Raw genomic sequence first — 17,234 nt, forward strand, 5'->3', positions numbered from 1 at the left:
TGTGTGCAGTCTTGCTGCCTTTGGTCCACTAGGACACTGCTGTCATTGTATCACCAATACCCCCACTCTTATTTATAGAGTTTACCTCATGATCTCGACAAAAACACCTTTTGTTATGTTGTGACCATGAGATAAATAAATCATGATCACAACATAAGGAGGGAATAAGTGTTTAATTCATATGCCCTCTCTGGCTTTCTGTACATTTTGAATAAAGGACATGTATTTTTTGTTTGAACAACCTTTTGAATAAATAACATTGAGTGCTAGTCCCCTTTCATGGTTATGAAGTGATTTGAATTTCATATTTCAATTATTTTCTCAAAGTACACAACACTGAAATGTATTGCGTATTATGTCAAATGTTTATGTCTAAAATCAATTCATGTTTTCACTTAGGCTATAGATTTTTTTATGGCACATTCATTGGGTAAGAATAAGAGTTGAAATACTCTTGTTCTCAATCCATGTATTCACCAGAGAGATGTATTCTTAGGAAGTCTCGTTTTATTGAATGGACTTCAGGAAGTGATAAAGAACGATTTAAAGGGTATTTGGCATCATGTCTGTGACTGGTCCAAATCGCGTGAGCGCATCCGTAGCCTACACAAGTCCTCGTGCAGCTGTTGTTGCACGCTGTTGCGTCCCTTCATGTATCCACAGTTTGCGCAGAGATTAAACATTCATTCTTGTGATGGCTCCGCTACAGTAACAAACTGGGATTACAACAATCGAAATATTTCTATTTGACATACAGGAAAATAGCCTATAATTCATTAACGGAATTTTTTTGCAGTTTGCAGTAATTTTACTGCAGATGCCAGGATGGGATCCGCCGCAAAATCTGACGAAAAGACCATGGAATCAATCAACTACAACAGCCACAAATCCAATTTTTCGCATTGTTTAGGCGGGCTACCAACCGCATTTTGCGTCATTTTGTCGGTGTGTTCTATGGCATTTTGTTTTTTGGTAAACTTCAGGACAGCTCACCTGGAGTACAGAGTGCAGACTTTGGAGATGGAGAGAATGTCCCCGATCCCTTCCGATGAGAATGGAACGGTACCTGGTCTTCAGGATATCATTGAAAAACTAGTGCACGAGGTGAGGTTGACGTTAAAGTGTAATACGATTTAATGAACCTCTTTCAGACAGTGACGCAAGATCAGATGCCATATTTTGAAAGGATTATCTCTCACGTTAGAATGAGCCTACGTCAATTACTCTAGTTTAACTACTCATTTAACACCTCAATTCAGACTGATTCGGTAATTTGGAGTCCAATTTGACATCCGTTAAAAACGATTGTCATGTACTACCACTAAAAAACAATTAGCATGTACGATGGGTTACACTTACAGTGGGATTGACACCCTTGATAAAGTTGAGCAAAACAGACTGTATCAAAAAACTATACAAATATCCTAAACTGTATTGTATGCTCCAAAAAAGTGGGAAATTATATTTTATACAAAATCTGAAGAACATAGGTACTTTCCGCAGGTGCGGGAGTTGTAGGCAAACTCATAGAAAACCGCACACTGCTGCTCATGCTCCCAGGTGTCAACGTTATTAATAACAACATTTCGACCCTTAGGTCACGGATGCCTGATGAACGAACACCTAAGGGTGGAAAGGTTGTTAAAAATAAAATCACCTGGGAGCATGAGCAGCAATGTGCTGCGTTTTCCTTTCTGTTTTTCATATACGATTTCTACTAATACAATTGCTCACTGAAATAGATTTAGTTTAACAAGTAATATATATTTTTCTCAGAAAGGTAGGGGTAAAAATGATTGACACCTCTGTTTTCAAATCCTTTCAATACCTCATTTTAGGAGAATAATGGCACTGACCCCACAGGGCACAGTTCAACATGTCGTTTTTATTTCCATTTGGTTGAGTTTTCAACTAACGTGAATTCAACGTGAAATCAACCAAACATTTCACCATGTTATTGGATCTAGGTAAACAGTTGGGTGAAAAAATACGAAATGTCCTTACATTGATGACTTTTCAAATCCAATTAGTTTTCCACTTTGATTCAACGTCATCATATTGGTTTTTGGGGGGGTTGAATTGAAGTGGAAACAATGTTGAATTCAGACAGTTTTTGACAAGTGGGGAGCCTTTTTCTAAAATGTTTTATGAGTTGGAGAACACATTGGGAGGGATCTTAGACCATTCCTCCGTACAGAACCCCTCCAGATTCTTATCATACCCTTCCTCTGTTATAGAATTCCATTTTCATGTCATCTGACCGGAGCACCGGTTCCAATCCAAGTGCCAACACCGCTTAGTAAACTCCAGGTATTTACATTCATCTCAAGGGGCTCCCTAGTGGTGAAGCAGTCTAAGGCACTGCATCTCAGTGCTAGAAGTGTCACTACAGACCCTGGTTCAATTCCAGGTTGTATCACAACTGGCTGTGATTGGGAGTCCTGTAGGGTGTTTACATTTTTGTGATGAAATGAAAATAGAGCTCTTTGGCCACGTACACCATTGAGGGGTTTGACGTCAAAATGAGAATGCAGAGCAGAGCCCCATACTTACTGTAAAATATGTTGGTGGATCTATGATGTTATGGGGCTATTTTGCTTCCACTCGTCCTGGGGCCCTTGTTAAGGTCAACGGCATCATGAACTTGACCCATTACCTGGACATTTTAGCCCAAAAACTGGTTGTCTCTGCATGGAGATTGAAACTTGGCCTCAGGTGGATCTTCCAGCAAAACAATAACTCCGAGCACACATCAAAATATACAAACAAATCATCATTTTGTAATGGCCATCTCAGTCTCTGGACTTGAAACCTATTGAAAACCTGTGGTTTGAAGTGAAGAGTGTAGAACATAAGTGCAGACGAAGGATATCAAGGATCTGGAAGGATTCTGTATGGAGGAATGGTCTACGATCCCTTCCAATGGGTTCTCCAACTCATAAAACATTTTAGGAAAAAGCCCAGTGCCTTGATCCTCACAAGGTGATGCGTTGAAAGGTATTGAAAACAGGGGTGTCAATCATTTTGACACCTACCTTCAAATAAAATCAAAACAATACTACTTGTTGAACAAAATCTCTTTCTCTGAGCAATTCTATTAGTATAAAATAATCTATTTTTATTTTTGCGTACAATATAGCTTAGTATTTGAATTATTTATTTTAAACAATCATTTTTGCTCATCTTTATCAAGGGTGTCAATAATTTTAGGCCACACTTTACATCTAACATCTCACATTATTCACTGTGGCTCTTGTTGTTCCCTTTCAGAGACTGACCAAAGCACTGCCCAAACTTCGCGCTGCCAGGGATGTCATTCAAGAGTGCTCCTGTCCTCCAGGTATGTCCCCTGCCCTATGAAAGGCTTCTATGCCCAGGTTTATGGAAGGAATTGAGAATATTCAATATCCAGGGCCTTTTACCTCAGTCCTATGTTCCCTCAGTCCCATGTTCCCTCAGTCCCATGTTCCCTCAGTCCTATGTTCCCTCAGCCCCATGTTCCCTCAGTCCTATGTTCCCTCAGCCCCATGTTCCCTCAGTCCTATGTTCCCTCAGTCCTATGTTCCCTCAGTCCTATGTTCCCTCAGTCCTATGTTCCCTCAGTCCTATGTTCCCTCAGTCCTATGTTCCCTCAGTCCCATGTTCCCTCAGTCCTATGCTCCCTCAGCCCCATGTTCCCTCAGCCCAATGTTCCCTCAGTCCCATGTTCCCTCAGTCCCATGTTCCCTCAGCCCCATGTTCCCTCAGTCCCATGTTCCCTCAGTCCCATGTTCCCTCAGCCCCATGTTCCCTCAGCCCCATGTTCCCTCAGCCCCATGTTCCCTCAGCCCCATGTTCCCTCAGTCCCATGTTCCCTCAGTCCCATGTTCCCTCAGCCCCATGTTCCCTCAGCCCCATGTTCCCTCAGCCCCATGTTCCCTGTTGTACCTATGTAGTTTCCCTCCTTAAAATGAAATTCTTAAAAAAACTGCCTATATTACAGCCTATAAGAAGATTTATAGAACATCTCAAGGACAGACAGTAACAAATGTGTACGCTGTTGCATGTATGAACATTTATTTCTATGTTTTACCTTTATTTAACTAGGCAAGTCAGTTAAGAACAAATGTTCAATTACAGCCTAGGAACAGTAGGTTAACTGCCTTGTTCAGGTGCAGAACGACAAATTTGTACCTTGCCAGCTCAGGGATTTGAACTTGCATCCTTTATGGTTATTTGCCCAACGCTCTAACCACTAGGCTACCCTGCCCCCATTATTTGATAATGCAATCTAACTGAATTTCGAGAATTAGAACGATATTCAAAATTCAAAAAGTTGGTCCAACTGTCTGTCTCTGGTTCTCACTGCAGCCCTATTTGTTCAGTCTCATCTCAATGTTTTGGTCTCCCTGGTAACGTACTGTATGCCATCATTCTCTCTAACAGTCCTGCCCCATTACCTACTGTATATTTGGTGAATCCTATATTTGGAGAAGCAGTGCAGTCTTGCGATCGGTGCTCACTGCTCATCATGTGTTGAGAATAGTAGAAGAGTGACATTATAGGCCAACTGACACTGTGGTCAAGGCCACAAGTTGAATCATTTCATAGATTTTATACAGCAAGAAGCCCTCACATGTGGAAGTTATAAAAAGGAAAATGTGGTTTTCAGATCCACAGAGACTGTTTGACAGCCTGGATTTACTGAGCAAGATCGGCCATAGAACATTACGATTTATAACCGTCTGTTGAATGACAGCGGAGAAGACAGGGTATTCTTAACCTTGTATGAAAAAGTACACACTTTTCTCTCATCTTTTATTTATTTTCCCGAAACGTAGTGTTTCGCCTGAAACAAGAATGACAGGTATCCTACAGAATAATCCGAAGTACAGTACGTGTCTCACCATTGCTTTGAAGCATAATGTCTGTCTCTATGTGATTTCACAGCATCATAGCTCACCTTTAAATTGTGGTGCTGCAGGTAGCCTAGTGTTTAGAGTGTTGGGCAAGTAACAAGAAGGTTGTTAGATCAAATCCCTGAGCTAACAAGATACAAATCTGTCGTTCTGCCTCTGAATACGTCAGTTAACCCACTGTTCCTAGACCATCATTGTAATCAGCATTTTTTCTTAATTAACTAATTTGGCTAGTTAAATAAAGGTAAAAAAATCATATGAATAATTCCTCCATTGTACAGCCTCTGCAACATGGGGCAAGTTTAGTTCATTGGCATTGCCAACATTCAGAGGTGGAATGGTTTCATTTCAGTGGGACCTGCCTGAAGGTAGATGACCTAAGTTCAACCCCTCATTGGGAACTGAAAGGATAATGCTTGTGCAACCTCATGACCATTGGTTTGAAGAGCATTGGACTCCCAATTAAGAGGTTAGACCCAAATGGAAGACAGAATTCTGGACTGAGAGGCCGGAGGTCTTAGGACTCACAAAAGGATCTATTTGGCCATAGCTAGGTTGGCCTCAGGAAAACACTTAAACGGGCAGACAAAGGATGGAGATGGCGAGAGAACATGAACTAATGACGTTAATGGCCTCCTGTCTATGCTAGCTGCACACTCAAATGTCAATTGGTTTGATTTTCATTGACAGGCGGTGCTTGTGCGTTGGTCCTTTGCATCTTAAGGAATTAGCACTTTGTTGTGAAGGAACGAAGGCTCCATTGTTGGTATAACAGACAGGCTTTGTAACCCTCCATCCTGAGAGAGGGACACTGGTTACCTTGCGTCCGTTCAGATTAAAGTTTGTTCTGGTTTATGATAAACTTTAGTTAAAGCTCAACACACCGGTGGGATTGTCAAACGTTTGCCTGCCGACAGTACTTAGCACCTCTGAACAGGGTGTTGGCAGTCAACAGCAAAGACCATAGGAAGTCATCAGCCACTCAGCCTTGTTAAAACACTCCAAACCAGAAGGTGGCAGTAGCTTTATTTAGCAATGCATAGCCGTGCATATTGCTTATGGTCTAGATCTGTGCTAATGTTTCTATTTTGTAGAAAGCCCTTGTTGATACTATCCAGGTGGCCACAGCTAGATAATTACCTAGCAAGATGACAAAGAAACGATTTAATTCCCTCTCTATAATCCCATACTGCCAGTGCCAGCCCATAGCCAAATATTTAGCTAGCTAGCTAACGTTAACATATTTACTAGCTAGCACAACATAGCTAGCTAGCTAGCTAGCTAAGGACACTGCACTCGGCAGCTAACACAGGCAGCTGTTTCATGGAAACTAGCTAATCCATTGTGATTTAATTATAATGTCAATACTAGCTACAGTGCTTAGCTAGCTTGGGGGAAGTATTTAGTGTTGTGTGCATTGTGTCTGTGCACTTAGCTAGCTACCATCCCAAGTGTCACTGGCTCATCTGTGGATGTATGAAGAAAATGCCCTATTTAAAAAAAAAAATGGCTCAAAGTTAAGTTGTTGGCCACTGACGAACATTGCAATTCTACAAGTAGAATTGGTATGTTCGTTGCTACCAGGTCGACACACAGCAGGTACCGCTTTTGTTCTAGCAAGAAAAGGAACGGCCTCCCACTGTGATAAGTACCTATAGGCAGTCTATTGGCAGTGAGATTCTCGCTGTGTTTCATGCTTTACAGTATGTAAACCCGGTTCTCTGAAGGAGATGAGGGCGACATCTCACTATGGGACAAGCCCTGGTGTGGGTCCTTTGCTGAAGCCTTTTTCATCTATCAGCTGAACCTTCTCCTTTCTTTCAGTACCACAGAGCATATTTAACTCCGGTCCACGATGCAGGTGGGCCTTTACTCTTCATCACTGAATTTTTTTCACCTATGGAACTGTGGGAAAAGCTAGTCTCTGTACAAATGTTGACATTGTGCATCTCTCAAAGAGACATTGGAATATTTCAATAGACAACTTCTTGAGGGGCTTGAAGTGGAGGCCTCACATTAACTGCTGTTTTCTTTGGTGCTGGTTTGTGACGGAGTAAACAGGCAAATGGCTCTGGAACAAGACTGTCTTACTCTTACTGATATACCTTTGGGTAGATCATGTAATTTATGCATAATAAGTGTGTGTATTATCTAGCTAGCGCCTAAAGGAATTTGGTTTGATGTACTCAAACCTCAGACCACTATGTCAAATGCCACTTGTGTACTATTAGAACTAAACAAAAAACAAAGCCTTTTTCGGTGGATGGTTTATTGCCTATAATACTTCACATATCACCTAGGCAGTACATGTATAGTATACAATGTGTTTATTACTCTATCATAATCTTTATTTACAGAATACTCTATCGTAATCTTTATTTACAGAATACTCTATCATAATATTTATTTACAGAATACTCTATCATAATATTTATTTACAGAATATTCTATCATGATATTTATTTACAGAATACTCTATCGTAATCTTTATTTACAGAATACTCTATCGTAATCTTTATTTACAGAATACTCTATCGTAATCTTTATTTACAGAATACTCTATCATAATATTTATTTACAGAATACTCTATCGTAATCTTTATTTACAGAATACTGTATCGTAATCTTTATTTACAGAATACTCTATCATAATATTTATTTGCAGAATACTCTATCATAATATTTATTTACAGAATACTCTATCATAATCTTTACTTACAGAATACTCTATCGTAACCTTTATTTACAGAATGGAAGCCAACTCAGAGAAGTCCGATGCTGTAGCATGGGACTGTTTCACTGCTAAGCCTGTGGCCATAATAGACATTAAGAATTTGAGTGTGTACTGAAAAACACTTTTAGTATTGTAGGTCCATGTAATCTTTTATAAACCTATTGTTTTTCATAACTCGAGCTTGATATTACATTCTGAAGATGGAGAAGAGAGAAGGGGAGCGATGCTGAGAGAGGGGAATAGAGAGAGAGGTGGCAGGAGGGAGAAGTGTTTAGCGTAACTGTTCTGTGACCTGTGCCTCAAGGCTTCAAGGGATGTAAAACCAGTTACCGGCACACGTCCGCTGAGCGGGTCAGAGAGCAGCGCTCAGAACAGGCGAATCAGCCCGGATAACTGTGCCTCTTAGCAATGTAAAACCCATTTTATAGGACTTCCCTGGGAGAGGCCTGTAGCTGTAAAACTTCCTCCAGAAGCTGCTGTGAATGTGTATATGTGTCGGACTCTTTGTATATGTTTGTGCGCACACATGCACGGTTTGTATGTGTTATAATATCCCTCCTCCACACTACGGGGGTTTGTTACTTCTCCTCGACCCCTCATGCTTTTAACCAAAACGTGATAAATACAACCTCAAAGAAAACTCCCTAAATTGGAATGAAAACATAGATAACTAGAGAGGGGAGTGAATTTTTTTAAACAGCTTAGTTACTTGACAAGGTAATCCTTACAAAAAAAAGATAATGGGCCACATGATTTCTTAGGGGGCTCAAAAATGCAATCTACATGTTGGCTATCAGTGTGGATAAATATGCCTGCATGCCTACAAACGTCCATGTTTTAGAAAGGAAATGGAGTCTTGAGTCAGGGGGTTTATTGAAATAACCAGTCTGTACATATTTGTCTCAAAATATGGGTAAAAGAAGTAATAAAAGCGTGTTCCTGTAACGTCCCTTATTGAAAGCATCTGTCCAATGGGCTGTTACGGCATTTGGCTGGCTTTCAGCTCCGCTGTAAAATCTCTCTCCCTCTTTTCTCCTCAACATTTCACAATTTCATTGAATAAAACGTGGGGGCTTTTATTCTCTGAGATGGAAAGGGGTATGGGAACAATTATGGCATGTTAAGTTTAATTATCCAGAATCCTAGGTGATTGTTTGAATTGTTAATCGTGTGGCAGATTGAGAGAAATACCCCCCTCTCACTGGGTGTCTCTAGGGGTAGTAAATCCTCAAATCAGGACATGCCTGCTCATTCATTTTAGGTGGATGTTTTTTACCCCTCCACTAAGCTGCTCTGTCCCTTCAGAGATTTGCAAGGGAAGCCTTATCATTCACTACAACATAGCTTTTATGGTGGTACTGAAATAGACACAGTCCTTGTCACTTAAATCCATGTTTTATTTTTATGTGTGGTACACGCTTTGCATAGCTTTCATTGCTCTTTCCTTTCTAAACATTTCATTCTGTCCTACATATATTTTGTCTTCCAAAAAGTATTGGCTTCGGATTGGACTTGGCAAGACTGTTGCTGTCATTATTTGTTAAACAACCATTAAAGTGCTTGTTAAGCATGTGCTGTGGCCTCACAAAGGTCTGGGGGAAACATGTCCTGTGGCCTCACAAAGGTCTGGGGAAACATGTCCTGTGGGCTCACAAAGGTATGGGGGGAAACATGTCCTGTGGCCTCACAAAGGTCTGGGGAAACGTCCTGTGGCCTCACAAAGGTCTGGGGAAACACGTGCTGTGGCCTCACAAAGGTCTGGGGGAAACATGTCCTGTGGCCTCACAAAGGTCTGGGGAAACATGTCCTGTGGCCTCACAAAGGTCTGGGGAAACATGTCCTGTGGCCCCACAAAGGTCTGGGGAAACATGTCCTGTGGCCCCACAAAGGTCTGGGGAAACACGTCCTGTGGCCTCACAAAGGTCTGGGGAAACATGTCCTGTGGCCTCACAAAGGTCTGGGGGAACATGTCCTGTGGCCTCACAAAGGTCTGGGGAAACATGTCCTGTGGCCTCACAAAGGTCTGGGGAAACATGTCCTGTGGCCTCACAAAGGTCTGGGGAAACATGTCTTCACAGTTCACAGGCTGGTCCTACACTACAGGTATTCCTGCCATACACACCATTTCTACACACCAGTCATCATCAGCAAAGTTGTACTTTGTAGTCTGATAAAGTTAGATGTGTCATTTTATGTTTGTGGTTTGTGTGTGTTTGTATGTGTTTTTCAGAGAGAGTGTGTGTGTGTGTGTGTGTCAGAGAGAGCAAGAGAGATTGTGTGTGTGTGTGTGTATGTATGGAAGTGTGTGTGTGTGTGTGTGTGTGTCAGAGAGGGAGTGCGTGTGTGTTCATGGGTGCAACTGAGTCTGTTTGTCCCTGTCTATATCTGTATGTCCCTGTCTATATCAGTTTGTCCCTGTCTATATCTGTATGTCCCTGTCTATATCTGTATGTCCCTGTCTATATCTGTACGTCCCTGTCTATATCTGTATGTCCCTGTCTATATCTGTTTGTCCCTGTCTATATCTGTATGTCCCTGTCTATATCTGTTTGTCCCTGTCTATATCTGTATGTCCCTGTCTATATCTGTATGTCCCTGTCTATATCTGTATGTCCCTGTCTATATCTGTATGTCCCTGCCTATGCAGGCCAGATTGATATCTTTAAGTCTTTTCACTTTTAAAAATCCTCTTGACTTGTTCTCATCCATCAACACATGTACTGTAGACCTCCCTCCCAGCAACAAGTTGTTCAAACAGATTTAAAGGTCATTTAGGGTGACAGCCCTCTACTCTCTGATGCGTGGCTTTAAATGAGTTGGGATGTCACTGAACGGTGTCCAAAAGAAACAGTTCACTATCAGAGCTCTCCTTTTTCATTGTGTTGCATCACCTACCACTCTTAAGATACTCTATTTACCCCTGGCACGGTCTCGGGTATTCCCACACCCTCCTCCTTGACCAGGGAGTCTAAGTTTCATAGAAGGATCCCTGGATCTCCAAGTGGCTCCTCCTTGACCAGGGAGTCTAAGTTTCAAAGAAGGATCCCTGGATCTCCAAGAGGCTCCTCCTTGGCCAGGGAGTCTAAGTTTCATAGAAGGATCCCTGGATCTCCAAGAGGCTCCTCCTTGGCCAGGGAGTCTAAGTTTCATAGAAGGATCCCTGGATCTCCAAGTGGCTCCCCCAGAGGAAATCTGAAAGAGGGTGTGATTGCAGATGTCACCCGGCATGCTGTCAGCTTGTGTGAGCCTGCTGCTGTGTGTAAGAGCCTGATCAGTTTCAGCGCCGCCAGCTTTAATCTTAAATGCAAATCTCTCAAATACCTCCAGTCAGCCAGAGTATTCCGTTTTTTTTTGTTTTCCTCCATCTGTGTGGCAGCATGCCATGTTTCTTCACAGTTTAACATCAAGCTCTGCGTGACCCCTGATGTTACCACTGAGATGTTTTTGTAGCCGGGCTGGAGACCTGTAGACTGTGGACTGCTGTTTCCTGCCTGGGGACTTGACTGCGTTTATTATTGTGTTGTTGTTGTTGTATAAAGTGGAAATATAAAGGTTTGTGCTTGGCTGCCCAGAGCCCTGTCTCTTAGCCTGGACTTCTCATACACACACAGATAGTTGATTTAGCTCCTCTCTCTGTTTACTTTTTTCACCTGTTTCATAGTGTTCCATTGCCAAATCTCACCATGTTGATATAATTTAGTTTATCGCAAAATTAAACACAATTTATAAGGTTAATATAAAAACTAAAATGTTATTCAGAGTGTGTACAGTGCCTTGCAAAAGTATTCATGCCCCTTGGTGTCTTTCCTATGTTGTTGCATTACAACCTGTCATTTAAATTGATTTTTATTTATATTTCATGTAATGGACATACACAAAAAAATTATAAAAAATGTAAAACAGAAAAGTGTTGCATGCATATGTATTCACCCCCTTTGCTATGAAGCCCCTAAATAAGATCTGGTGCATCCAATTACTTTCAGAAGTCACATCATTAGTTAAATAAGTTCACCTGTGTGCAATCTAAGTGTCACATGATCTGTCACATGATCTCAGTATACATACACCTGTTCTGAAAGGCCCCAGAGTCTGCAACATCACTAAGCAAGGGGCACCACCAAGCAAGCAGCACTATGAAGACCAAGGAGCTCTCCAAACAGGTCAGGGACAAAGTTGTGGAGAATTACAGATCAGTGTTGGGTTATAAAAAATATCAGAAACTTTGAACATCCCACTGAGCACCATTAAATCCATTATTATAAAATGAAAGAATATGGCACCACAACAAACCTGGCAAGAGAGGGCTGCCCACCAAAATTAATGGACCAGGCAAGGAGGGCATTCATTAGAGAGGCAACAAAGAGACCAAAGATAACCCTGAAGGAGCTACAAATCTCCACAGCGGAGATTGGAGTATCTGTCCATAGGACCACTTTAAGCTGTACACTCCACAGAGCTGGGCTTTACGGAAGAGTGGCCAGAAAAAATAAGCAGACATGTTTAGTATTCACCAAAAGGCATGTGGGAGACTCCCCAAACATATGGAAGAAGGTACTCTGGTCAGATGAGAATAAAACTGAGCTTTTTGGCCATCAAGGAAACCCAACACCTCTCATCACCCTGAGAACACCATCCACACATTGAAGCATGGTGGTGGCAGCATCATGCTCTGGGGATGTTTTTCATCGGCAGGGACTGGGGAACTGGTTAGATTTGAAGGAATGATGGATGGCGCTAAATACAGGGAAATTCTTGAGGGAAACTTGTTTCAGTATTCCAGAGATTTGAGACTGGGACTGAGGTTCACCTTCCAGCAGGACAGTGACCCCAAGCATACTGCTAAAGCAACACTAGTGGTTTAAGGGGAACCATTTAATTGTCTTGGAATGGCCAAGTCAAAGCCCAGACCTCAATCCAATTGAGAATCTGTGGTATGACTTAAAGATTGCTGTACATCAGCGGAACCCATCCAACTTGAAGGATCTGGAGCAGTTTTGCCTTGAAGAATGGGCAAAAATCCCAGTGACTACATGTGCCAAGCTTATAAAGACATACCCTAAGAGACTTGCAGCTGTAATAGTGTCACGTTCTGACCTTAGTTCCTTTGTTTTGTCTTTTGTTTTAGTATGGTCAGGGCGTGAGTTGGGTGGGTTGTCTGTTAGTTTGTCTATGATTTTCTATTTCTGTGTTTGGCCTGGTATGGTTCTCAATCAGAGGCAGCTGTCAATCGTTGTCCCTGATTGAGAACCATATTTCGGTAGCCTGTTTTCCATTGTGTTTTGTGGGTGTTTATTTTCAGTCTTTGTGTGTCTACACCAGACAGAACTGTTTCAGTTGTTTCTTTGTTGTTTGTTATTCAGTGTTCAGTTTTTTCATTAAATAAGATGAACACTTACCACGCTGCCCTTTGGTCCTCACCTTCTTCCCACGACAGCCGTTACAAATAGCTGAATAGTTATGCACGCTCAAGTTTTCAGTTTTTTTGTCTTATTTCTTGTTTGTTTCACAAGAAAAAAATATTTTGCATCTTCAAAGTGGTAGGCATGTTGTGTAAATCAAATGATACGAACACCCCAAAAATCTATTTTAATTCCAGGTTGTAAGGCAACAAAATAGTAAAAATGCCAAGGGGGTGAATACTTTCGCATGCCACTGTACAGTAACCATAGCAACCGTATTTGGATTTAATTTTAAAAATCTAAATTCTCGTTTGCATGACAAGTATCCCTTAGATGGGCATTTATTTTACCATATTAACACTAGCAAATTGTTCCAGATTATTATTATCAGTCAGTCCTATGTTTGTGAGGCAATGCTGTGATCTACAATGCCTGGCAATGGAAGTCTTTGTGCAAAATAATGGCTCCTGTTGGTGGATGTACAGTGCATTTTTTCCAGATTTTTCCAGATTTTGTTACGTTACAGCCTTACTCTAAAATAGATCAAATATTTTTTCCCTCATCAATCTACACACAATTCCCCATAATGACAAAGCGAAAAAATAATTACCTAATTTACAATGGTATTCAGACTGTTTGCTGAGCTCAGGTGCATCCTGTTTCCATTGATCATCCTTGAGATGTTTCTACAACTTGACCTGTGGTAAATTCAAATGATTGGACATGATTTGGAAAGGCACACACCTGACGATATAAGGTCCCACAGTTGACAGTGCATGTCAGAGCAAAAACCAAGCCATAAGGTCGAAGGAATTTTCCGTACAGGATTATGTCGAGGCACAGATCTGGGGAAGGGTACCAAAAAATGTCTGCAGCATTGAAGGACTTGAATGGAAGAAGTTTGGAACCACCAAGACTCTTCCTAGAGATGGCCGGTGGAGAAGGGCCTTGGTCAGGGAGGTGACCAAGAACCCAATGGTCACTCTCACAGAGCTCCAGAGTTCCTCTGTGGAGATGGGAGAACTTTCCAGAAGAACAACCATCTCTGCAGCACTTCACAAATCAGGCCTTTATGGTAGAGTGGACAGACGGAAGCCACTCCTCAGTAAAAGGCACATGACAGCCCACTTGGAGTTTTCCAAAAGCCACCTAAACGACTGTTAGACCATGAGAAACAAGATTCTCTGGCCTGATGAAACCAAGATTGAACTCTTTGGCCTGAATTCCAAGTGTCTCGTCTGGAGGAAACCAGGTACCGCTCATCACCTGGCCAATGCCATCCCTATGGTGAAGCACGGTGATGGCAGCATCATGCTGTGGGGATGTTTTTCAGCAGCAGGGACTGGGAGACTAGTTTGGATCAAAGGCAAGATGAATGGAGCAAAGTACAGAGATCCTTGATGAAAACCTGCTCCAGAGCGCTCAGGACCTTCACCTTCCAAAAGGACAATGACCCTAAGCACACAGCCAAGACAATGCAGGAGTGGCTTCGGGACAAGTCACTGAATATCCTTGAGTGACCCAGCCATATCCCGGACTTGAACCTGATCGAACATCTCTGGAGAGACCTGAAAATAGCTATGCTGCGATGCTCCCCATCCAACCTGACAGCTTGAGAGGATATGCAGAGAAGAATGGGAGAAACTCCCCAAATACAGGTGAGGCTGTAATTGTTGCCAATGGTGCTTCAACAAAGTACTGAGTAAAGGGTCTGAATACTTATGTAAATGTGATATTTCTGTTTTTTATTTTTAATAAATTTACAAACAATTCTAAATACCTGTTTTTGCATTGTCCTTACGTGGTATTGTGTGTAGATTGATGAGGAAAAAAACGATTTGATACATTTTAGAATAAGGCTGTAACGTAACAAGAAATTGGAAAAGTCAAGGGGTCTGAATACCTTCCTACCTGTATTTTTTGTTGTTGTTGCCTGGCAAAGTCTTTATAAAAAAGCCTAACTGTTGTTGGCGACTCTTTTGGATAGTTTGCGTGCTGAGGTTGTTTTCTGATGACAATCTCCTAATAATATGTACGCAGTGGAGATCTGTGATTGGTTGGGGAGATAGTTGGACTAATCCCCTTTCCACTCTCCCATCTCCATTGAAGAGGCACTTCAGACATTGTTGACACTGAGCGCTTCACTAGGATGTTTTCCCTGCTGTTTATTTGTACCACTCTCTCCCCAGAGAAAAACACATGGTTTGATGTCCGATGGCATAATGAAGTGCTGACAGAATCGGGTTAGTTTATCCTTGTCGGGGATACTAACACCTGATAGAGTGCGTACAAACTCTGTTGTCACATGGAGATGAATAGCATCATGGTCTTTGGTTGAGTGAAAATACATGTGTCTGTTTGCCATTTCTTCGATTTTCAAAGTACTTTCCCTCTCACTCCCACGCGCTAGTTCAAGGAAGTGTAATGGTAAAACCCTTTTATGTGAAATCTCATGGGGCAATGTTGTGGGTGAATTAGAGTTTTTATCACAGATTGTATTACATTACGATCACAATGCAGATATGCAAAACTTATACCAACTGGGACCTGAGCCAAATGTGAAATGGTGGTGCAATTGAATCATATTCTTGACTCTGGGAAAAAGAAGAAGAAATTGCTCAGGTGTGAAAGAAAGGTGTGACATTACGAACCACTTAGTCCCACTTTGCATTACCTTCAACAACCAACGTATTACCAAATACTGTGTCTAGTATCTACATGAATGGTCATTCTAGTTGTAGTTTGTAGGTTTCTGTTGTACTGGTGACTCAGACAATCACAATATTGACATGGCAGGGCTCGTGGTCTGACAGGGACCTATAGGCAACCCCAGGGTGTTAGTTGTGACCCTATCCAAACACCCTAACCAGCATGTCATTCTATGTCAGCACGTCACAACTGTTTGAAGGAAGTGTGTGTGTTATCCCTGACAGTTTTGCTCTGTTTTCCCCCAAATCACGCAGTTAAACAACCATTGAGCAAAAACATTTTATGAGGGTCCAAATTGATGAGGTTAGACAGCCCTGTGATTATGTGGTGTTATCACTTGAGTTCCCTGAGAGATTGATAACAGTGGATTAGGAACACCACACTGACTGGACAGCCTCCTGTATAGTGATATGTCTAACCCATAGAGATAGATAGAGTCCTCATCTTTGTATCTGCGGTCATGGCATCTGTAACGTCTCCATTTCAAAGTAGTCCATTTAAAAAAAAAATGGAAATAGCATACAACTTGCTTTGTTGATTTACCACCAGCAGTGCAACCAATATTGTCATTCATTCATTGTGGCCATTAGATGGAGGTGATATAGCTTAAAGCCATTACAAACCTTACAGATGTAGGATTGTAATTTGATTGCTCTTTTGTTGCTGGGAATTTTCAGAAAGGAAATGCAAACGTGTAGTGTATTTGAGATTGAAAAGCATTCTAAAGTTTGTAATTTCCACTTTAAAATTCAGACATTTACCAAACAAAAATTGTCCATGAATTATAATCCATATAATAATTCACATGTCCTGTTGCTGCAGGATTATTTTCTTGTTGTAGCAAACTGGCTCAATTTAAAAGCCTATATCTGTAGGCATCTCAATTTGAAGAAGAAGACAATGCTCTGATCATTGGCTGACTGCTGCCAACCCATAGGAATCCCCACACAGTTAACTACTTTAAAGATGGAAGCCCTCAAAGGCAATGTCTAGAGTCCTCTATATATCTCTATGGTCTAACCAGACCCGCAAGATCAAATGGTTATGTCAACTGACCAGTCCCCTCCCTCTCAGTTTGGAGGAACACCATGAAGGGTCATTGACAGGTCAGGTTTAGTAAACAAGTCAACCTCCTCCAACAATGGCTTTTGGCCAATTACATAGAATTTATGACCTGACTGATTCATGTATTTCCTGTAAATAGTTTAACAAACTACTGGGATTTAGGGAATGGTTGTTTTATCACCGCAGTGGAGTTGTAGGGATTTGGATTCTGATAGTTTAGATGTGTTCCAACCTGGTCTCACAGCATTTTGTATTTTGTACGTAGATCCGAGACACTCTATATATGATATGTTGCGAATTTGCTAAATGTGCCAAATGTTCTAAATGTATGATATGTTAGGAATTCTATCTTGGTGGCTAACGTTAGCTAGCTGGCTAACATTAGTCAGGCTAGGGGTTAGGTTAGGGTTAAGGTTAGGGTTAAGTTTA

General features: G+C 41.5%; 1 protein-coding gene across 3 annotated transcripts in view; it reads left to right on the forward strand.

The window, feature by feature from the left end:
- The first annotated feature begins 572 nt into the window (after positions 1–572).
- Positions 573–17,234, forward strand: part of LOC109878718 (collagen alpha-1(XXIII) chain) — a 115,651-nt gene continuing 98,989 nt past the window's right edge. For all 3 annotated transcript variants that reach the window (XM_031808827.1, XM_031808829.1, XM_031808828.1), the window contains exons 1-2: positions 573–1,104; positions 3,271–3,340. In XM_031808827.1, coding sequence (XP_031664687.1) covers positions 826–1,104; positions 3,271–3,340 — 349 coding nt within the window. In that variant the 5' untranslated portion in view covers positions 573–825. The remainder of the gene's footprint in view (positions 1,105–3,270; positions 3,341–17,234) is intronic.

This window comes from Oncorhynchus kisutch, linkage group LG29 (genome assembly GCF_002021735.2).
Source record: "Oncorhynchus kisutch isolate 150728-3 linkage group LG29, Okis_V2, whole genome shotgun sequence".
NCBI lineage: Eukaryota > Metazoa > Chordata > Actinopteri > Salmoniformes > Salmonidae > Oncorhynchus > Oncorhynchus kisutch.